Below are 23,860 nucleotides of genomic sequence, written 5' to 3' on the forward strand. Positions count from 1 at the left end.
CCTGTTTTTTTCTGACATAATGGACAGGTGATGGCGCACCCTGAGTGCAAAAACGTCCTCAGTGTCAGCTGTTTTTTGTCGTTGTGCTGACAGCTGAAAACAGTTAAACATTTTGAACAGAGCCACCCTTGTCAATGTTACTTCTACCTCACCAACCAATCAGAATCAAGACAGGGCAGGACATACAACATTTTCTTTGTCAACAACAATGGCAGAGGTCTGACTGGTCTTTTCGAGGACACAATTTCCAGGTGTAGAGCTGCTGCCAGGACATGACTCCTTTACATTGTTTTCATATTTAACGACGGACATTACAGAGGGAAGCAGAATTGAACTTTCATAACCTAGCGACAATAAGCGCTCTGAAACAGAGGTTATGAGTGCTTCTAGTGCTTCTAGTGCTGCCTGTGGACACAGGCCCATATCAGGTAGCAGTTAGAGCTTAAGAATACATTTGGTTGTTGTTGAACATAAAATATAGAAACATGTAACTATTCATTTTGAGAGAATCCTCAAATACATGACCTAACTTCTCTAAAGCTCTAATGGGTCTTAGTGTGATATTTGTCCTGAATATGAAACACTGCCTGTCATGACTTGTATATTTTAACAAAATGTGTTCATCAGTCTTGTATATGTACCTCTCTGTGTGTACTACGTGTGTCTTTGTGAATAGCTTTTTTTCCCACCTGCCACTGTGCCTGAAAGCATGTGACAATCAGGGGTGTATTAGAGGGTTGAGGAGAGATTCCACTCTGGCTAAGTGGCTCTTATTACTGTGGAGTGTGACATTGCTCTGATATTCATGATTCACAGTGCTGTTGACACACCGTAGAGTCACAACTCAGCTGACTGCAGCTTCTCTGGTGAGGGGTTTTCCCCAGAGAGTGTATGGACCTGCTCACCTGCTCATTCAACTTTTTATAGTTCACTGAAAACATGTTCGGAGTTGTATTTTTATGTGTTATCGAGAAGAACTACATAGGATGACCCAGAATCAGGATGAGGTACAATATCCAAAAGAGGATGTTTCAACACGGCAGTATATTGGCATCCTGACTGGTGTGATTAAATAATCGAATAGCTGAAGCCAAATTTCAATCAATAAATAAAAATGGCCCTCTGAACACATTTCCATGCCAATTTAAGTGACTGTGTCACTTATTCATGACTCTTCTTTGGGACGGCAGTGGCTCAGTGTATAGGGACTTGGGTTGGGTGTCTGAGGGTCTCCGGTTCAAGTCCCATTGCTGCTCAAAATATGGAAGTTGGTCTGGTAGCTGATGTCAGGTCACTTCCCGAGTACTGTCGAGGTGTGTAGCGGCCCAACTCTCACATCTTTCCACTAATGCTATCCACAGTTCATGTTTGTGCATGTGTGCAATTTGGGCCTTTGTGTGTGAGAAGCATTTCTCTCAATAACAGAGTGAAAAAACAGAATTTCTCCTTGGGGATTAAAAAAAAGTATGTATTATAAAAAGATTAAATTCACAAATTTTAAATTCACAGTGCTGCTAATGACATGAATGACGGTAACATGAACAGAAGTTAGCTACTCAAAGAAGATATAGACACTGGGATAAAAGAAGAAGACAGCAGGGTGATGCGGGACAGCAGTAGTTTGAAGTTAAAGCATGAAGCATGATGGGTAACCAAACTGCTGTGAATACATGAATCCTGCTCTTCACATTTTAAGGGGTCTTGTGTTTTCTTCGGCTAATCAGAAATTGTCATGCATCAGTATTTGTCATGCAAATATATCAAATAATGCATAATTTGCTGTATTGTGATCTTATCGTTACCTTGGGCCAGGTACCATGTATCATAGCGTATTGTATCCTATCATGAATTACCCTTTGATTTCAACCCTTATGTTCAAAAAACAGAAAATCCAAATTGAGTGCCAGCAGTGTGCAAACATAGTCGTGTTGAAATGAGAGGCCCAGGCTGGCCAAAAACAACAACAACAACATGCAGCTAATGCTGCTCTCATTTAGGTGGAAAGTGTAGAACGAGCCAAAGAGGCCCATAAGCAAGCAGCTGATCTCTTGTTCCTGAGACATGAAGCAGCTTAGTTTTAGACGCTCAGGACGCTCTTCAATCACGGCTGCTTAAACCCCAATCTCCTTAATGTGGAGTGCCAAACAGGAGCTCAGCGGGTCCCTTTACGAGGACAAAGGTTTCATTTGGAAATTGAAAGTATGACCTCGTCATGAAGGACACTCTGACCACAAGGCCACTGAGCTGGAATTAAAAAGAAGGGAACAAATGGGGTTTTTTTCTAGCGTGATGCTTTAGCCTGAATGCAAAATTCAAACATATAATATCCAACTCATTTATCACATATCAATATTATCTTCTTATGTGTACTTTATTTGTGCTAAGATTACATGTGATGACATCGTTTTATTCATTCATGTGGAAACTTGCCTGCTTGTGCTTGTATGTTTGCTTATACATTAGCTCACCTATGTATGCATTCATTCTTATTCTATATGTTTTTATTTTGTTGCCAAGTGTCTGTACATCTGTTTTTGTGTGCATGCTTTAGTGTCATTGGTTCTATTTTTGATCGATTGTGCATTTCTGTAGTTTATGTGTTCTGTTGCAAAAATACAAGGTCATATGCGTTTGTCATTTAGGCTACACTACTACTGCATGTGTTTGCAATATTTAAGGCTCTTGTAAAACTCAATCATTCGGCTGGAGTATTTCCTTGTCGATATGACTTAAACAGCCAAATTAAATTAAGCAGAAATGCAGCTGTTCAGCAAAGCTGTCTAATAGTATTTCAAATCAATACAAGAACACGAGAGATGAAAGATCTACACATTCTCTCTATGATTCAATTCTTCCCCTATAGGTTAAGGACACATAGGAGGCTCTGAACTACTCCAGCTTCTCCTTGTACCACCTTTGTTATCCCCTCTGACCCAAACAAACAGTAAGTGTGGTGACAGTTCAGGGAACCACTATAAAGTAGAGATGGTGTGACACTTTGCTTTATGCACTTAATGCTCATTACTCCTTTCAACGGCTGAGCTGCAATGGTACACAGCTGCTGGCTGTGATCACAGCTTCTGCTGCTCTGCCTGCCTGCGCAAGCTGAAGCTGCCTTCAGCTGCCTTTGTGTTCTTCTCTATGGTCTCAGTTTTGGGATAGGGCTACGTGCAGGATTTGAACCCTAAAGGAATACATTAGATATGACAGATGTGTTTTAAACAAAGTTAAGATAGCTCTACTGCACAGCTAAGCCAGGACAAACATATTTAATGCTTATACACAGCGACTGCATATAGTTAGTGCTCACACATGGTAAAGTAAAATATGTCACATACTTAGTCATTACAAGTGAATAATAGCAATGGCTGCAGCCGCAAAAGAAGAACAGTTGGAGGTTTGTCATTTTATGACAAGAGTCATAATTAAAGAAACAATCTGTCAACATCAGCCACAGCAGCAGTCAGTCGTAACCAAGCAGCAACCTCCAGTGTTGGAAATGAAAGCTTATGCAGAAGTGCATTAAACTGTTGTTCCTCAAGTGTTCACTTGAAGCTGTCTCCAAAAGCCCTAGAAGCCCCATTAACACACATTAGTAAGATGCTAACAAGTGGCTGCATTTGTTTGCCATGAGGCTAAATGCCTGCCTCAGCTTCTTCTCTTTCTGTTTCTAGGTGGAGCTGAAGCTAGTTTGAGGGGGATACAAATCAAATTATGAATGGATTGAAGTTATGCGTTCTTTTAAGAAAGGGGAGTCTGAGACCGAGACAAGATAGAGTAAAAATTCTTCCGATTCCGAGACGAGACAGAGACTTTCAAAATGTGGTGTCGAGACCATGGTTTTGTATTTCGAGTACTACAATACTAGTAGTGTCACAGTCACAGCCAGCGGTGCTCTGATACATTATACAATAACACTATATTACAGTACAGCTCTGAAAATACTGTGAGAAGCAAACCATCATGCAAAAGTAACTGTTGGAAATTCAGATATTTAAATTATATTATGACGTTTCAACATTTCTGCAAAACTTAACAGAAAACATTTTATACTTAAAATAAAAGCTGCAATGTGTTTAAAAAAAAGATCTGCTGTTTAGAATGACATACTATCACAAGGATGATGCTAAGTTATTATAAATGTCATAAGCATTTGCACTCGTCTTATTCCCCTCTTATCTAAATGTCATTTTAACAAAACAATACATCAGTATCTCTTCAACACAAAAACACTCTTTTTACTCCTCCTCATGTAAACTCACTCATGTCGTGTCATGTCATTTGTGTTTCTGGGTGTAAGTTGATTTTTTTTCTCTGTCGTAATTACATTCAATGTTTGTAATTTAAAACTATTGAAAAATGGAAATAAATGTATTATGTCATCGAAGATTAATAAATCAATGATTCTCTTTCTGACACTTCTTTTTGGTAGAGATGCACCGATCCACTTTTTCAGTTCCGATCCGAGTCAGATACAAATGTACTGATACTGATATTTCTCTAGTCATAATTCATATTGTTAAGTGCAACAAAATAAATGCATAAAAATTGAACTTATTCTGAAGAACTGTATTTGAAAAGTGTGCTGGCTTCACATACAAACAGGAAGCAGCAACAACTGTCAGGTTTTCAAAATAAACCTTTGAAACTGAAGTGTAAGACTTGTACTTTCGATCATACATGAGGAGCTGTTCTCTCTCGTCTGAATGTCTTGATGGAGGAGATCTGCGGTCACTTCTCACAGTTCAATTACATCAATATCAAACCTGATACTGATATCAGATTGGATGTGTCCCATCTCTACTTTTTAGATATGAAACGTTCACGTATCAATTACAAGAAGAAACATATTACGATGATGATTATGTTATTCTTCATGTTGTGTCTTTTTCTGTATGAAGTATAGTTTCCTTTTTATTACTGAGAGACGCAATAACCACTGGCATCGTTTTATCTATAAAGCCCTTACTGGAAAGCTTCCATCATATATCACCTCCTTGTTACATCTGGTCCATTTAACCCGCTAGAGAGAGAGAGGCTGGTTCTCCAGGTTCCTCATGCCAGGACTGACCTGGGGAAAACTGCTTTTAGTGTTAGTGCTACAAACTCCTGGAATATTTTTACAACAGGACCTGAACTTGAGCACTTTTATCCCTTATGGACACTTTAGAAATATTATTTTTAACTGCCCAATACCTGACTGTAACTGTTTTATTTGATTTTAATGACTGACTTATCTCTGTAGTAATTTCAAGCTTTTAAATTATTTTAGTGTATATATGTTATTGTTCTTATTGCTCTTTTATTGATTTTATTTTCTGTAGTAGCTTTATCTCATTTCTCGTTGTTTGTCATTTATGTATGTTTTCTCGGCATCATTGTAAATGAGGGTCACCCTCAATGATCTCACCGAGAACTTCAATAAAGGTTGATGATGATGATGATGATGATGATGACGATGATGATTACAGAAAGAGATTATCAAAGGGACTTTAAAGTTTTGTGCTTTATGCTCAGTTTATATCGTAACAACTTTATTTGTGATGATATATTCAGCATGAAAAGAATGAAACTCGGATTTTTACAATAATCCAGTGTCATTTATGAGGTTTTGAAAGTATTGGAGTGAAATCACAAATATAAATGAGTATATAGATCACACCCCAGTCATCTACTAAACTTAACAACCCCACCCTCCTTTCCAATGGTTGCAGTGTTTACACTGATCTGTGTTATTTGGGAAAGTGTGAGTGCAGTCTTTTAAAAAAACATATTGTTAAAGTCGAGACTGACCTGGGCCTTGATGCTGTACCATCTCAGACAGATCTCGCTGGTGGATGAAGAGCACTAGACCTCCAGCGGCGAACAGCAGGAGGAACCAGAGCGAACAGGGCAGCCTCCTTCTCCGTCCTCGCAGGGAGTCCACGACCATCTTCCACTTCATCCCCAGCATGATGGGACACAGTCAGACACTAATGTAATAACTTCTGCAAGAAAATCAAAGAGAGCGGGAAATGGGAAAAGACAGGGGAGCAAGACAAAGACAAAAGAAGAGTGAGCATATGAACATTATTTTCTTTGAATCAATGCATTACAGATCAAAATGTTTTTTGATCATTATTAACTAATTTTCAGTTAATGACAGGAAATCAAATGATGTTCACCCAGGAGCCCCACTGGCTGAAATGTGCAGGGATTGTGTTTTTGCATAGTAGTCTACATTAATAATCCTTGATATGAATTTTTTCCTCTGTCTCAATAATAATAATAATAATAAAGCTGTTCTTTGAACTAGAACGCAGTTTTGATCGTCTCAGTAGTAAAAGGTGACTCACTCTATGTATTTAACATCACTGATGTATAAACCAATGGTGCTTCACACTTCATTATCTCCATTTTATGCTAATTTGTTCATTTATCCAATTTAAAACTAGGCATGTGGGTGTTTAGTCGACTACACCGTTAAACCTCATCACCCGCGCTAGTCAGCACCATAATGACTAGTCAATTATAATAATTATGAATATTTTGAAATGATGGCCCTCGCTACCTCGATGTCAAATGCTATGCTCAAACTGGAGCTCCGGTTAATGGGTTTGCTCGCCGTGCACTACTAACCAGATTTAAAGAAGCACATTGACCAGATAGCATCTCGTAGCAGTAAGACATTAGTGGGTACATCCCAAAATTAAACTAATAAACAATTTGACTAATACTAATACAGTTTACTACAACACATTTGTTAGATAAGTTAAAGAAGAGGTTACTGTAAAAGACTTCTGTTCAGCTTCAAACTAGTATAAAGTCAGGCAAATATCCCGATTTCCTACACTCTGACGAGTACTCTGTTTATTCCATTTCTCTTCCACTGATGGTGGAACAGGGCTCATGTCAGCTGGTCCATTGTGTCTTTATGTAAGTTGCGTCCATATGTCTTTAATTAAAGTAGATATTGGCCTGTTTTACTCGTGTTTGTGACATCTACATACACCCTGTATTGGGGCTGGTAGCGTGGATAATCACTGTGTGTGCTTGTCTGAGTGTGTGTGTGTGTGTGTGTGTGTGTGTGTGTGTGTGTGTGTGTGTGTGTGTGTGTGTGTGTGTGTGTGTGTGTAAAGCTTTAACCGTTTGTATACATTCTGTGCCTCAAGCGCTTCTGCATCACCGTAACCGTAAAAAATGTGAAATCACACAATGTTTACGCAACAGCAGACGCAATGTACAAGTTCAAATGCATAATGATGATAGCAATTTACATTTACTTTACTAATGCTATATGTTTTGTTGCAGAATGGGAATATGTAGGGCTACTAAGGTCAATTTTTTTGGAGAGCACATCAAGGCTAACATTAACAGGGACTCAACGGTACTTTTAATACTTTGTTGATTGTTGATGGACAGCTTGCCTCCCCCCGCCCCCTTGCTCCCTATCCCTCTTCCTGCATTTTATCCCATCTCTCCCCCTATCCCCTTCCAAGCCCGGCGCAGTCTAGGCCTGTGAAGACTGTTTTGTCATGAGCCGGGGATCCGGCCAAAGATTTCTGCCTTTTAATAAGGCAGTTTTTTCTTACCACTGTAACTTTTGCTCATGATGGATAGGCCGGATCTTTGTAACATAACAATAAGTAAGGTCTTTTACCTGCTTTTTGTAACATAACAATAAGTAAGGTCTTTTTACCTGCTCTTTTGTAATGTTAACAGACAATGAGTAAGGTATTTTACCTGCTTTTTGTAAAGTGTCTCGAGATAACACTTGTTATGAGTTGACGCTATACAAATAAAAATTGATTGATTGATTGACTTTCATTGTATTTGTAAACTGACATACTTGACTTACATGATATTATAAAAGAAGGTCATTCACTCAGTTTTGCATCAGAACTGAATATGATAAATGAATGCTGTGTATGCTCGTGATAAAAAGAACAGTATCTCTTGACTTAAATCAAAGTCACTCCTGATTTGCACCAAAACAAAATAGTCCAGAAATGACCTGACGTGAGCACAAGAAAGACCCCTGATCAATTTAAACATGCTTATAAGGTTCATACTTTATACCATCAGTATGTCAGGGTTCAATGTGGAGATTCATAGCTAAAGCAGTTCAGTTGCGGTAACAGACACACAGAAGGAGAAATTAAATCAGGAAAGCTTTATTTAAATCCAGCACCTGTGTTTATCTAAATTAGAGGGAAAAAAATCATGCAGTCTTAAATAACACGGCAACAAGATAAACTAACAACTAATTCCTCCAAATAAAGAAATCTGTGCTCTGTTTGTAAGGATTCAGTCGGGTAAACATGAGTTAAGTTGGACTGGTACGTCTGCAGACCGACCCTGGAGTCTGTTTATACGGCACAAAGACCACGTAGCATCTGTCTCCAAATGAATGTGCAAATTAACTCCAAGTGTGGGTTGTCAATGCAGGAAATAACATCGACTAAGTGTCCATGATGTCAAGACTTTTAAATTGCATCTTATGTGGAAAGTAGAGGTAATAAAAAAGCTGTTAATGAGTGAGTTAGATAACACATGTGACATGTTTCATGTTGTGATGCTCAAATCAGAGCTACTACTGTCAGGAATTCAGTTGTTTAGTCAACTTGTTTATGAGGCTGATAAAATACAGAGATAATGCAGGAAACAGGAACTACAAATAAACATGTGAAATAAAAATCCAGATGGTCGGATAAATCTGTCTCACCATATGATCAATCAAGGTAACAAGCTGTGAGACAAAAAGACATGAAAACAAAAAAAAATGTAGGAAAAATATTCAGAGTGGTAGAACGAGAGAATGTTCACTAAGTGTGTATGTGTGGATTTATTTCAAAGAGAGACAACAAGTCACTTTAAAACACCCGAGGAAATATCCTTTTAATCATGAACTCTGCAGTTTTATCAAGTAAGCATCTTATCCACATGAAACGTTGCTTTTCTTGTTTTATTAAGTGCTGATGCAGCCTCATCAGAGGTTCATAATGATTTGTCTCATCCATTATAGTTACATCACTCCTCCATTCTGAGGACCATACGTTATCAAAATACTGTCTACAAGGGCTGGAGGGATATTATTTTTAGACAAAACAAACACCCTGTCCATGATTAATATGAAGCTTTAATCATAAAAGCTATCTCACTTAGTAACAAACTCTTTCTCACTTTTCACATTTGATTCCTTTAAAAACATCACAATCAGCTCATCGAGGACGGCCATCATTTTAGTCAAACTGTATGTGACTCTGATCAATACAAGACCAATGTCTAAAATGTATAGGTCACATATTATACTCATGTTCAACCAATACATCTCTGAGCTCCCCAAAAAATGTCTGTAAAGTTTCCTGTTACATTTCCTCTATGATCTTGTATTTAAGCATTTCTATAAACCCCTCTATTTCAGCCCTGTTCAGAACAGGTTGTTTCTGTGTCTGTACCTTTAAATGTAAATGAGCTGTATCTGACCACGTCCCTCTTGAAAGCTTAGTGGCTCAGGCTTTCTTGCTCCATGCCCAATTATTTACAGTGAGAAGGCAGACTCAGAGGGCAGAACAAACACCTAGCTGTGGGAGTGTCACCCACCTGGGGGAGGGGTTACTGCCCTTTGTGATGTCATGAAGGGGAAAATCTCCCAACGGCATGTTTGAGAACACATTTTCTGAAAAGTGGAGCAGGTAAAAGATGGAGAGGATGAACTTTTCTCCTAATTTGGGGGTTTCCAGACAGACTAGGGACACATGTTAGTGTTAGAGAAACATGTTAAAGTGTATTTTGCATAATATGTGACCGTTAATATCTTGGTCGATAGCTGTCTGTTCTGTGTGTCTGCTGAAAAGATTTTGGGGTTTTTGCTGTGAAAATTGGAAAACAACAGCGGTCAGAGCGGGCAATAACATGTTTCAACCAATCAGCAATAAGAAGTGCTCATGTGCTACACTAACCTCTGACCTCTCCCTCTCCCTGCATGTCTTTGCCAACGAGGAAAAGACATACATAATAGTAATAACTGCTGCTTCCCACCTTTTGAAGTTTTACTCATCTCTGGACAGCAGACACTTAGAATATTGCAATATAGGTTGTTAAGTTAGTAGTTTGTGCTGTTTCTCCAACATTTTGCGTCCACTGATTTGGGGGCGGGGCTTATTGGAAGCAAGAAAGGAGGGATGCATTTGTTGGTTAACTTTTCTACCATTGCTGCCAATAAATGCTTGGCATAACAACCTTGCATTCTATTCATGACTTATGATCAGATTTCTTATTTTATCTGCTCTTAGTTTATCATGTGAGAAAGCATGTTTTTGGGAGGATGTTCCTTTATTAAGTCTCTTATTGCTTCCCCCTCAAAATAATGTTGCTATAGGCTTTAATTGCAAGAAACGCCTCACATGTTTTTAAACTTTTTAACAGTTTACAATTATAAAAACTATTATTTGGCTACTCTTAAAACTTTGGTCCATTCAGTGTCTGTATTTCTGCCTATTTAATCAATTCAAATGTCATTGCTACAAAGATAGGAGCAGTTGTTGACAGATTCTTACATCAAGCTAAAAGGTGGAAGCCATTAGCATCTAGAAAAAACTGGTCCTGCAGTGAAAATACAGCATATACGCTGTCAATAGCTGTCATCATAGGATAGCATTAAAATTGAAAAGACAGCTTTCACTTGGACAGATGATAATTTAACTGACATGGCATTGATGTCCATATCAAAGGGGAAAAACATCACAGCTCTTGCTTTTGTAAGGATTAAACCAGTCATGGAGATGTGAAACCATTAGACCACCTTGAAACCCATTTATTCTGCTTTTCATTGACATTTCATTTCCATATGAATGTTTTCAGGTCACTCTGAAGGGGACGCGATACAGGCACAGATACGCATTAGATAGAAAAATGACATTATAAAGTCGTTAAAATGGGTTTCTCAGTGCAGACGCATTATTACTATGAGCAGCCAACCCTATATTTGAAGGGAAGGAGACCTTGTTTTCCATATTTCTTCCTCTCTAATGACTCAAAAGTCCATTTAAATGAGTGTTATTATCATTCCAGTACAGTATAGAAGTCATTTCAAACCCTCGTGAACGAGAGGAGCTTTGACAAAGGTTAAAATACAAGTATAGCACAGTGTTAGTGATCTTTGTACAGAAGGCCATGTTGATTGTTGTTGCATAATGAGGATATGGAGCCTCTGTGTTCAGTAGACTAAATAATTGTTGTGTTTTATAATATTGAGGAGTTACGTCATATCTTCTGCTCTTTCCCTCATCTTAAAGCCAACGGAGCAACGGAGAAGACAGAGTGATGGAGAGAAATGTATATAAGAAAAAGAGAAGAATGCCTGTGTCAAATTCTTCATGATGTGTTCATAGAGGTGTATGCATACATGTACAGCCATATTTAAAGGTGATTTTAGTGATGGGTATTCCGTGAAGAATGCTCAGTTACCATGCCAACTCAAGCAGCAACCAGGAGGTTTTTCTCCCTCGCCACCACTTTATTCTCATTTGTACACCACCTTTAAGTAAAACTTTTCAATCATCAATCATATTTAAGCCTGGACCTTTGTCAGGGTGCAGGAATCAGGTCAGGACCATAGGCTGTAAAATATTAATGGATGAAGCCTGAGTGACGTCATCCATCTGTCTCTGCAGGGGGCTTTGGAGTCCCATCGATGGTGGTCGCCATGCTGGAAATGCTGTCTCAAGCTAAGTTTCAGTCAGCTGCATTTAAGGTGGGTTTTAAGCCTCTTGACAAACTGTTACATTGTGCCCGCCTGTCAGTCAGATCAGCTACGTGCCTCATTCTGAATAATGCTTATCCTTCATGAAATCAAAACAGATTAATTAAAATAAACAAATAAATACAGTGTATGCTGATCGAGATATGATATGAGTCAGACAAATTTCGCTCTTAACCATGCTGTAAACATGTTACTTTCTGCTTCAAAAGCTGGCTTTTTTGGCTGGGTGTGACTTCTGGTGCTTCCGCAGCCACACTTTACAAACTGCAGTACTTTGCACTTCTGCATCGGTTTCATTTTTCAACAACAGACATTGCCGCTTGGTCAGGGCATGTCGTATTTGTGATATCCAGATTTACAACATCTTCTGGTGCTACTGCTGGACATGATCATTTCTAGCCTCATTCTGATCACATTTCGACTTCACCATTGCTAGTTTGTCTCTTCACATATAAAAAAAAAAACTCTCTCATTGCAGGCTAAGAGTACTCATTACTATCCAGCTTGACCGCTTCTGAGACACTCGAAGGCACTTTACACTAAAAGGAAAGCTGAACGTTTGAAGAGGTTTCCCTTTTATTATATTACCCAACAAAGATTCACATTTTGCGACCCAATGTCATTTACACAGAAGCCTCACAATCCCAGTTTCCCAGCTCTTTCCCCACAGTTTCATCACCTAAATGTTGTACCAGATATTGGGGTCAGGTAAACATATGTCTGTTGTTTCTGGCTACTAGAGAGATGTTTGAAAGTGCAAATTTGAGATTTCTAGTTCACAAGTCAAGTGCAAGAGATGGCATAGGAGATGTATCAATGTGTGAAAAGCATGCATTTATTCTATGTTTTGTTTTTGCAATGTAAAAACATGCTTCAATTTGCTTTTAGCACGTTGGTTTCAGCAGGTCCCATTATTTAGTTTAACTCAGACTGTTTGTCAAAAGCTTCTAAGCTTCAATAAAAGTCTTTTACTGCAAGCTACGTGCATTTCTATCTTATTTATTACCAAAACGAGTTGCATAGCATCAATCAAAAATGAAAGACTCAAATGTGAAGCAGAAGAGAGAGCAGAACAGAACAGAATCAAGGCATACAAAATAATATTTAAAAAAACATAAACACATTGTGCTAGCCCCAAACAGCAGGAAACTATCTCGGTCTGACAGGAGGGGGTAGGGGGGTCTCCTGAGGCAAGACATGACATGAAGTGACATGACACGAGTGGATGATCTAACTCAGGGTCCGAAACTCACTTTTTGACTCACTTTGACTTTAATCTACAAAAACAAGCATTTGTCTCGATTTAGCTTTGAGAACACATAACATAAGCACACTGTGCAGTTAGCGTATGTGTTACTCTGGCTGCTCCTGCAGCCCGTGTTGTGAGTGAAAAGTGGAGTCTGCACTGAGGGTGCACTGTATCACAGACTACAGCAGGCTGTGGGATAACATTACTATCTCTAAGTTACTGATTGTAGATACGAGCAGACACAGTGAGAGTGAATCGAGAAAAAGGTGAACCGACATTCATTTTTGTTACCAATTCGGTCCCGGCTAGTTCATGGTCCGGATCAACTGTGTTCTTTTGCACTAAAAGTGAAAAGGTGTGTGTGTGTGTGTGCATATGTGCAGCAAAGTATGTTTCTTAGTGAATTCCTCCTTGAGGTTGTATAACAGTGGACCTGATTATTCACATAGAGATGTAAAATAACTGGCTAAAACTTGTATGAATACAGAACCTTCTAACCATCCTGATTATGTTTTACACATCTTGAAATCCTCATGTATGTGGTTGTCCTCAGCAGTTTGGACAGCTTTGAATTGTATTATACACCTCAATGTATTTAAATGTGAAGCAGGGCAGAGCTGAATAAAAGAGCTTTTATTTCCATTCAAATTGATATGATTAAAGAAAAGATAAAGACACAATCCTTGAAACTGTTGAGACTTGACACAAACATCTCATTATGATCAAAGAACACTTCTTTTTAAAGACAATGCCTTTGTTCTCTCCTTCCAAACAGATGTATACGCCAAGAAATGACATAACACGTCCCATTTTATGCAGGGAAGGAAGCACTCTTTGTCGGAGCAGTAATGAAGATGATTGTGTTTGATGTCCCAAACACATCAAAGAACACTGCCTTTTGGTTTCAAGCTAAAGCAAATTATGCCCACCAAACAAATGCTCTTTTTATATGAAAGTGTACAACAGCCAGTCAAGAAAGGGTTTAACTGTGATGTCCTTCAGAAACTTGAAACAATGTCTTATCAGAATGACAGATCTCTTTTGAAGTGACACTTCTACAATCTGAACCAAGCTGCCTTCTGTCCAAAACAAATGTTAAATAAGACAAAATATCAAAAAGGAAATGAATCATTTCACTTTAACAAGGATTTCCTTTATCAAACACTAATAGCACGATTGTTTGTGATGACAGCACTTTCGCCAACACAATTATTAATAAATGGGCAACTGCTGTCTTTTGTTCTACTTGATTTTATTTACCCAACTGTTCTGTCGCAAAGATAATCCCCAACTGAAAGATTTGTTAAAAGTATAAAATACTGTTTTTCAAGGTTTAAGAAAGAGCTTGTGATGCTTTATTTTTCATTCCCAACAGGGGAAACTGTATCAAATGTATGATTATCACATTTCTGGGTCCTTACTGGGTCTCTATAATTCTGATACTTTTGACCTTTTCAGGTAATTCCCATCAAAATGTGTGTCTTCCCTGAGCTGGATGGAGGTTGAGGTGAGATGGCTATTCACAGATTACAATGGGGTACACTCTTGATGCAGGCACTGAGACCTGTGAGTCCTTTTTGCACCCACTGGGTCGGCTTTTCCTGCACTTAATCTCTCTTGAGCACAGTTTGTGTTCTTAACAGATGTGTTGGCGTGATAGCGGAGTATTAAAAGTATCAGGCTAGGGGCTAGGGCCCATTGAGCTCACGGAAAGTATGACATGCCAATGTCCCCGTAGAGTCATATTTTAGTGCACTGCTCCTCAGGGGTGAGTGGGTTGACCTGTGGAGCAGATCAGCAGACTTCAAAGATCTATGGTTAAAATGTGAAACTTTAAATCTTCTGTGTTTCATGTTTCATCAAACTAAAAATAATTCAGTTTTGATATAATAAAACTTTTTTTTTGTTATAACATTCAACAAGGACATCACACTGCATGTTGGCGACAGGGGCAACATGCATTGGCAAAGAGTGCTTTAGTAAAATTCAATTTTTATCAATCAATCAATCAAACTTTATTTGTATAGCGCCAACTCATAACAAGTGTTATCTCGAGACACTTCACAAAAAGCAGGTAAAAGACCTTACTCATTGCTATATCACAAAGACCCATCTTAACCCATCATGAGTGAAGCCCTTTTGCAAAAGTTACAGTGGCAAGAAAAGCATTCCTTTTAAGAGGTAGAAATCTTGTGCAAATCCAGGCTCATGATGAAACAGCCATCTACAGAAACTGCGCCGGGCAGTTATATATATTGCAACATCTTCCAATAAGCTGCGTCCCCTCCATGGTTCAAAGCATTCAAGGTGTAGAAAATGTTCTGGTATATATTTTGTCTCATGTCTAGTTCCTTCACTGTGTCAGGGAAACTGAGCACTGTTGGCTAGTAAACAAAAGGAAATGGAAGCCATTGCCAGGCCTCTTTTATAAATGAATAATTTCGTGCAGGGGAATTTGATGAGGGGAGAATGGGGGTGGTAAAGGATCATGTTCAATGCATTACTAATTGTCTTTATTTATGACAGCCGGTGATCCAAGGACTGAATAAATGCATTCTCCACACTGCTGTGGTGAGCCATAGCTATCAGTGTGGGAAATTATACAACAGACCTGATGTCTATCTCACGCTATACCTCTTAGCGATAGGAATGGACTGGAAAGATTTGAGTTACTCTATCAGTAGGTAGAAGGTTCATGCAAAACACAAACAAAACATTTACTCTTTTCTTTACCTGTTCTGGACCTGAATGTGAAGCAATGGCATACAGCAGTGCCAGTCCACTGAAATAATCCATACAGAATGCTGACATCATGATGTGTTAGTGTTGAAGACAAACTAGTAATGTAAAGTCCACAGTTTGTACATTTTTCAGCAACATACCAAATTGAAACAAATATTTTCGATTGCATCTTTTAGGATCTCCAAAAAATAAATATGGAAATAATTAGTAATAAAAAGGTTAATAATCTGTGATTTTGATGTGAATAATGTATACAAAATTTAAAAGATTATTCACCTGATCTGTGAATAAAAGTCCAATCCATTGGTCTTTTCTTTCTAAATTTAAACCACATTTCATGTTACATATTACTGTTATTGAGCATACTACACCACAGCTTTTCCATTCCCAAACATCCCTAACCCTAACACTTTGAACTGACGCCAAATGAATAAAAAAATCTCAACGGAAATTGTTCTATAAATACAATGCCCTACAGTAAAGCAATGACCCCCAGAGTACTGAGACACCAAAAACCATCCTATCCCCCCCATAAATGGGAGATCCGTGTGACGGTGACCTGGCACGCTGGCCTCAGGGTAGCTACCAGCTCAGGCAGAGTAGGTGATGACAGCTCCAGGAATCAGACATGCTCAAATACAACACATGCTCGCCATATCATGTCAGCGCAATACCTGCCACAGGGCAAAGCTGAGCTCTGCTACATACCTCTCAGATGAGCAGATTAGTTCAGATTAGCCTCACAGCAGCACCATGACTAGTATACGTTTTTTTTTTAAAAATGATCCAAACCTTTATATGTTGTCCAAAAACTTTCTGGTTATTTCAACATTGTTACATGGATTCACTTTATTGTTATAATAATAATATGGTGGTTTGAATGGCCTCTTCACACAGTCGAAGCTACACAGCTTGCCCTGGCACACCAAGCTAATGGCTCTTTTGGCAAGCGCTCAGGCTGTATTTGTCTTAAGCTTTCATTACCATTAAAAAACTCTTATTATTACACTCAACGGGCTCTTCTTAGTAACAGTGCAGTGAAAGTCTCCAACAACTCACAGCTAATTAAAAGCTGTGTGCAGGAGGTCGCCTGCCCTTACATGAAGAGGGTACACCGGTACAAACAGCCCAAATCTGCACCGTGCTCTGTTTCTATCTTTTATTAAAAGCACTTCAGTCATGAAAGGAAGAAGTAGATGGATGGGAGGAGACGGGCAGAGGAACTTTTACACCCTGACATACCGAGAGACAGATGGTGCAATGTTGGTGCAACTCTGCATTGAGAAGGTATTCCCACTATTGTATGCCTCTGGGCCTTTCAAAAAGGGAGAAAATAACCAAGGAGGAGGTTGAACTTCTGAAATCTGCCATACAGAAAAAGTTTCCGGTTGAAGGTTTTAAGTATAAAATTCAATCCATCATATGGAATCAACAAACAGCTGCTTATTTTTGGTTTGGTACAGCTGACCTTGCTCTTTTCTGTGAATGAAAGTGTTATAAATGAACGTAAATGTGTAAATGTAAATGAAATTCTTATATGAACAATGCGGGTATGAGAAAAGATTTAGTTTGAAACTAGGCTTTGATCAGTTTGTAAACTTAAGGGTGTATGGGAATATTAAAAACAAAAAACACTTTGTGGTCCTGTTCCAAATGCAGACTGAGAATTATGGACCACATATTCTCACCTGTAAGAGAAAAAAGTGTCTAAACATAGAGAGTTCTTAACAATGGCTCCATAATTAACTACTGACATGACTGAAAGCCTTCAAAACACAACAGTGTTTCCCCTACGGTCAAGTGAAAAAAAAAGTGAAAAAAAAAAAGAAAAAAGTGAAAAAAAAAAAAAAATTCTTATTTTTTTCAGATTTATTTTTGGGCTTTTTGTGTCTTTATTGGAGAGATATGATAGTCGGAAATCAGGGAAAGAAGTCATTTAAGGATGCCTTTCCGATAGAAAAAAAGTAACCCATGAACACCAAGATTCCTTCAAGTGTTTGTGTCGGCGTATTGGCTTGTCCCCACCCCTCCAACGCTGTAAACCTAGGTGAAACACTGCACAAAATTCCTTTTCAAGTAGCCTTCGGGACACACACACAGACATAATGAGCTGTCAGTGGATCATTTAGAGACAATCTCACAATCATTTCATCTTAATTAATGTCCTGAAACAGCATATAAACGAATAGTATTCATATAGGAATGTACTGAAAGAATAAGCTGCATTAGCTCAATGACTAAATGTCAATACGAGAACACACTGGTTATGAAACGTTTTCTCTATCTCTATCTAAAAACAGTGCTTACATGTGTGAGTGGGTGTATTTAAAATGTGTGGTGATAATGTGGCACACATTCACTTTTTCAAATGTTGGCATATGTGAAATTAAACAAAATGTTGCTATAGTTACATACCCACTGCAAAATACGTCCAGTTTGCATTCCTGTTAGGGCTGGGAAATATGGACCAAAACTGAAATCTCGATTTTGTTTAGCTGAATGGCGATATTCGATATATTGACCTTTATTTTTCCTATAAAGAGATCATTTAAATTTTTAAAAGCAAAATGGAGCCATTTTAAAAACCTATGTATCATCATGTACATCGTGTGCCAGTGATGACAATAACTAATCAGGCCTATTGTTTTTTGTACCAGGCTGTAAACATGTTTATTTATCCTGTAAAAAACTTGTCATGTGTATGTGACTTCCGGTATTTCTGGAGCGAGCCTCAAGCGGACACTTCACGGACTGCAGGATTTTGCACTTCCGCATTGGCTTCATTTTTCCAAGACAGGAGGGTGCCGCTTGCCCCCCCCCCCATCTGACAGGGGTAGTCTACCGCTGTAAGGTGCATGTGTGAACAACCAACCAAGGAGGTTTTAGAGGCAGCCTGCCTGAACGTTTTGAGACATTTTCAGGAGCGCTATGTGAAAACGGCTTTCGAGTCTCATTGAATCTTAGACATAAACAAGTGCAAAGGACATGTTCTGTGGCGTGACTCACCTAGCTTGAATAGTCAACTTCATGTGAATGCCACAACCCACTCAGTTCACCATCACTGCATGACAGGCTCTACTAGTCTAACCATCCACTACAACGGTGATGTTTTGCTGAAAGCTCTTTTGTGTGTCACCTTGGCCTCATTTCTTCAGCATCCTCAGTGATGCACTTAAGAGCTCATTAAATCTCAGTCTTTTGGAGGAAGGTCCAATGGCTTATTCTAGCATTAGCTAAACCTTGACCTGCTCTGGATTTACCGCCTCGAGCTCTGACCCTGTTCCCACCCTCAGTCCTTCACTTGGGCAAACACTCATGCAAATCAATACAATTCATTTAGCAATAGTGCTGCATCTGTGCTGATCCCTTTCATATTTCTTCACCTATTTTTTTTAATTATCAGAGGGTTGTGCAGATTGCCAGGAGGGAGGTCATACCACATCCATCAGATCTGCCAGATGCTCGTCTACTTTGTTAATTCTGTGGAAGCTCACTGATGAATTCCTTGTTTTCTTTTTCTTTGATTTCAGTGCAGCACAAAGGAAAGTCGGATGGCATGATTATTGGCTTCTGAGCTTTTTTGTTATTCTTTGTGAATCTAGGAGAAGAACCCAGCATAAGAAGTAATCAATTTCAAATAAAGAAAATAACAATTCAGTAGCCTTCAAGAAATATTTCTGAATGGGTTGAATGCACTTTAAGAGAGGATCACATTAGATCCTTCTATCCTTATTCAAAAATGTTAGAGCTCTCATTGAAGGTAGGAAAGCAGTCTCTTCAGAGACCCTGCCAATACCGACACATCTAGCAAGCTGTCCTCATTGTGTTTGTCCTTGAGTGAATTATGCTCTGGGCTCTCAATAAAATGATTGTACCACTGGACACTGAACAATGCCAATTAGAAAGTAATTTAACTGAAGGCCGGTTTTCCCCTCACAAATGTGATCAATTGGCGTGAAATTAATATGTACAAATCATGCGATACAGGGACACCAGAGATCAGACTACACAGTTCAAATGCTTTTTTCTGATTTTAACTCCTTTCATGTTAGTCTCTGATTCTTGTCCAAGCACATTGGAGTCTCCAGTTTTAATAATATATGAAACACATGCTTGTCGCTTTGTTCCCTTAAAGGCTAAATCAAAACTAATCATCGAGGAAGGCCAAACCAAAGTCCTTTGAGATACAATGTTTCTTTCTAGAACCCGACTGATAAAACTGCCAGCCGATAATATCGGCCGATAATAGCTTATCCCGTGACTATCAGTACCGGCTAATTTTATAGCCGATATTACTAGATTTATTCGCCAGTCAAATAGAATGTCATTGTATTAAATTAGCCGTTCTCTCTCACCAGCAGAGTGTGCTATATGTATAACAACAAGCATTATCACCCTCCAGAGTGGCGGTGGCGCACATACATGTGCAGTTATTTTCCAGTAGAGTGAGCATCTTGTCTATGTCATACTGTATATCTTTTCAACCAGTGTTTGATACCTACATTTAAGGGATCAATGCAATACATGTGTGTATCTATAACTATCTATCTCTAAAGATCGAGCATGGTTTAAGAAAGATATCGGCCAATATATCGGTATCAGTTTTTTTTTCCTCCTCAATATCAGTATTGGCCTGAAAGATTCCTTATCGGTCGGGCCCTACTTCTTTCCTTCCTTTTGTCTACTAACCGCATGGTTTTTTTTAGTGGCTGTTTATCAGATTAATAATTGGTTAAACGTTATTAGATAACCAGATCGCCAGATTACCATTGTAAATGTTCCCCTACAATTTCATGAAATTGTCTTATAATAAAAGATTAGGAGAAACAACTACATAGAATGGAGACCTAATAAGAGCCTTTTAAAATTCTAGTTTAAAGATGCCTGAGCGATACATACAGGAACTATCGTCTGTTACACAATATGACTGTGCTAAATAGATATTGGTTATTAACAAAAATGAGACTAATGTTTCAAATGTAGATAAGAGCAATCATCTTGTATTCTTATTTTATTTTACTGTAAATATTGAAATAGCGCCAGGCTTAGTTTAGTGTAACCTTCAATTGCTGATCCAAAAATGGATGATTATAAAGAGAGGATAGAAATATACAAAGCTGAACTGTTATTCCTTTTTTTCAACATTTTTTTTTTTTTTTTACACTTTATAAATGTAGAGCCTACATTACCCACAATGCAAGTCTTTAGCTGAGAGTTCAGGGATTTTCAGTTGCGATTAGGTGTAGCTTAGTCAATACGTTAGGATAAGGATATGAAAATCTGTGGATGCGTGTTACAAAGCCCCTCCTGCTCCTTTAATATTCTGCATTGCACATTGAGAAATACTTGTTTATTCAGGCTCCTTTGAAGTGATCAGAGTTGGCAGCTCCAATAGATCACAATCAAATTGAATAGAGTGGAATATTTACTACACCACTTCCAAAGGGCCCTGTGCAGGGCATGCAAGGTTTAACACAAGTCAATACACATCAGAGAGACAGACAGGAAACCCGAGGTCCCCTGTGGGCTGATGGTTTAAAGGTGCATTAAGAGTGGTTTTAAAACTCCTCCCACCAATAATCCATGAAGTCAGTCACAACTCATGTGGGTTAAATATGACATTTCTACGACAGGCAAACATATTCAGGTGTTCTCGATTGATATTTTATTTTAGTAAGTGCATCTCTATTCATCCCAATCACACTGAAATATAACAGTAAATGATGTGGTTATATATGCAAACTGAAATCAATGCAATTTCTTGTCCCTGCCCAAAAATCATCTTGTTTCAGCTAAATATCACTTTATGTGATGAAAGTTTTATGTCAGCATCAGTGTTTTCCCGCCAAAAAGGCGTTTTATTTTTTATCACACCTGAATCTGAGGGGCCCCCGGTATCGTCTGATTTAGGGTTTTGTATCATTACATTTTAAACAACTTGTTTGATCTTTTAAAGTTATAAGGAATGGTTCTATCAAGTCTTTGGTCGACATTAAACTTTAGTTTTATAATCCACTGAACACACTGTGTGAAGTAGAATGTGGCTAACTGGCTTCCCCATAAACAATGCTTTCTAGTGAAACGTATTCTGAATAGTCAAAACTGCAGCGCAGCCTCTGTGGAGGAAGGATGAAACAATCACCCTTTTTGAGTTGTTATATGAATGTGCAGTTTGATGCCATTGGTTGATAATGAGAGTTATCGTTTTAATTCTCAGCCAAGTTCAAAACACTGTCACCTCTAATACCAAACTGAAATACCTGATGGGAGAATCTATTGACCCATGCTTTAATGCTACAAGAGAATGACCTTTTTCCTATTATAATCAACAACCTCAGAAAAAGCTTCCTGTCCTGTGTGTGTGTGCAAAGTATGCATGTTGACAACATCTGTCAATATCACTCAATGTGCACAGCACATCCCACACGCAAGTCCCAAAGGAGCCCGGGCTTACCAGGTCCCCTGCAAGACTGAAGCAACACAAAGATGTCTCATCCTCATGCTGCTCTGTTCTTCAATCAATCTATTCAGTCAACATAGATTTCTTTAAAGGAAGAACGAATGAAAAAGGTACGACTCCGTGTTAAAGTTCTCCTGGAGTAAACTCATTCTCTGTGCTTAGAAATTTATAAACGGCACTTTAAAGATTTTTCTATAAGCAAGGTCAAAATATGTCTTTGCAAGAGTTACGAGTTGTGAAACCAAACTTTAGTTACTCATAAAAAAAAAAAAAGAGTGAGAAATGATAGAGAGTTAAAGGCAGGATTGGCAATTTTGGAAAAATGATTTTGAAAGTAGCATTCCGTCAGTCTACACCCCCCCACCTCCTCCCCTCTGTGCTCTGTCAAAAGCCCCCCTCACTTACACGAGCGCTGTTGCTCCAGAAGCCGACATCATCTCATCGCTTGCATTGCGTAGAAACTAAGTCATCTCAAGTCTCATTCAGCGCTAAGTCAACTCACAGTATAAACTCCAAAATCTGTGACAAACTTTGAGTGTGGGCTAGTGCACGCATGGGGTAGAGAACGAGCAGGGAGACAGGGAGGCGTGTGATTGGTTCATCAGATTGGTACCTCATGGCAGACATTGGTCAAATTTTTTACAGGCTTATAACTGGTACAGATGACAGATTTTCTTGGTACCTTTTTCAGAGTACATGAATTATTCATTTCTGTCAGGACCTACAGACAATTTCAACCAAAATCTTAAAAAAGTTTATCTGAAATGACCAACCCTGCACTTAATTACACAGTTCTAACACACACATAAAGAATGTAAGTCTGCACATTCAAACTTAACTTCCCCATAACTAAAAAAGAAAGACAGTCAAATTAAAACCCTGTTTGTTTTTTTTAATCATTTTGTGCTCACGCCATTTCCTGGTTTTTGGCACACATACATTTTTAGTATGGATTCTACGCACTCTTTTATAAATGAGACCCCTGGACATCCAACACTTGAGAGTCACCTGCCAAACTGCATTACATGCACGAGCTAAGCTGTCAGAATATCAAACCAGGATTTCAAACAAAAAAGAACCTGCTCATTCATATCGTGATAGTCTCAGATCCCCACAGCTCATAAGCAAAGCACAACACAAACAGCTCACTGCACGCTTTTTTCAAATAGTCGGGATGCATGCGGGGAATACACCTGTAGGAAACTTCAACTTTATAATGAAAGATGCATGAGTGAGGAAGAAAAGGGAGTTTCAGCATGCAATATTGATCGATGGTATTTGCAGTTATCTGTGGAAGAAACGGTGAGTTTAGTGTCCAGAATTTGGGATATGAATTCTGTGAGCAAGAAAGTACAAAACAATCTTGATTAAACGCTCATTCACTTGAAGTAGATCTTAATAAAATGAAATGAAAAATGAATACATAATGAAATAAATGTATCCTGATGTAGTAAAAAAGGAGTCCTTGTGCTTCTGCAACATACCAGCATCTCATTCTACACACAACGTCGTACAACGGGCAAGAGCTCTCACTGCTTTTCTGTGCCGTGCATTTTACAAAGTCACCGGCAGACATATGCATCCAGCTTTCTAACATTTAAGTGTGAATAAACAGACAGTGACCTTTCCTCACATTTGCTCAGACAGTATATGGAGCGTGGAGGCA

The 23,860-nt window shown here is 38.6% G+C and overlaps 1 protein-coding gene across 2 annotated transcripts in view; it reads right to left on the bottom strand.

The window, feature by feature from the left end:
* LOC132977518 (carbohydrate sulfotransferase 8-like) overlaps window positions 1-23,860 on the bottom strand; it is a 222,964-nt gene that overhangs the window by 153,354 nt on the left and 45,750 nt on the right. Inside the window, exon 2 of one of the 2 annotated variants that reach the window (XM_061042150.1) lies at window positions 5,794-5,984. In XM_061042150.1, coding sequence (XP_060898133.1) covers window positions 5,794-5,953 — 160 coding nt within the window. In that variant the 5' untranslated portion in view covers window positions 5,954-5,984. Of the gene's footprint in view, window positions 1-5,793; window positions 5,988-23,860 lie in introns of both variants that reach the window. The other variant, XM_061042142.1, reaches the window with a different exon arrangement.

The sequence above is a fragment of the Labrus mixtus genome, chromosome 1, assembly GCF_963584025.1.
Source record: "Labrus mixtus chromosome 1, fLabMix1.1, whole genome shotgun sequence".
In the NCBI taxonomy this organism is placed as follows: domain Eukaryota; kingdom Metazoa; phylum Chordata; class Actinopteri; order Labriformes; family Labridae; genus Labrus; species Labrus mixtus.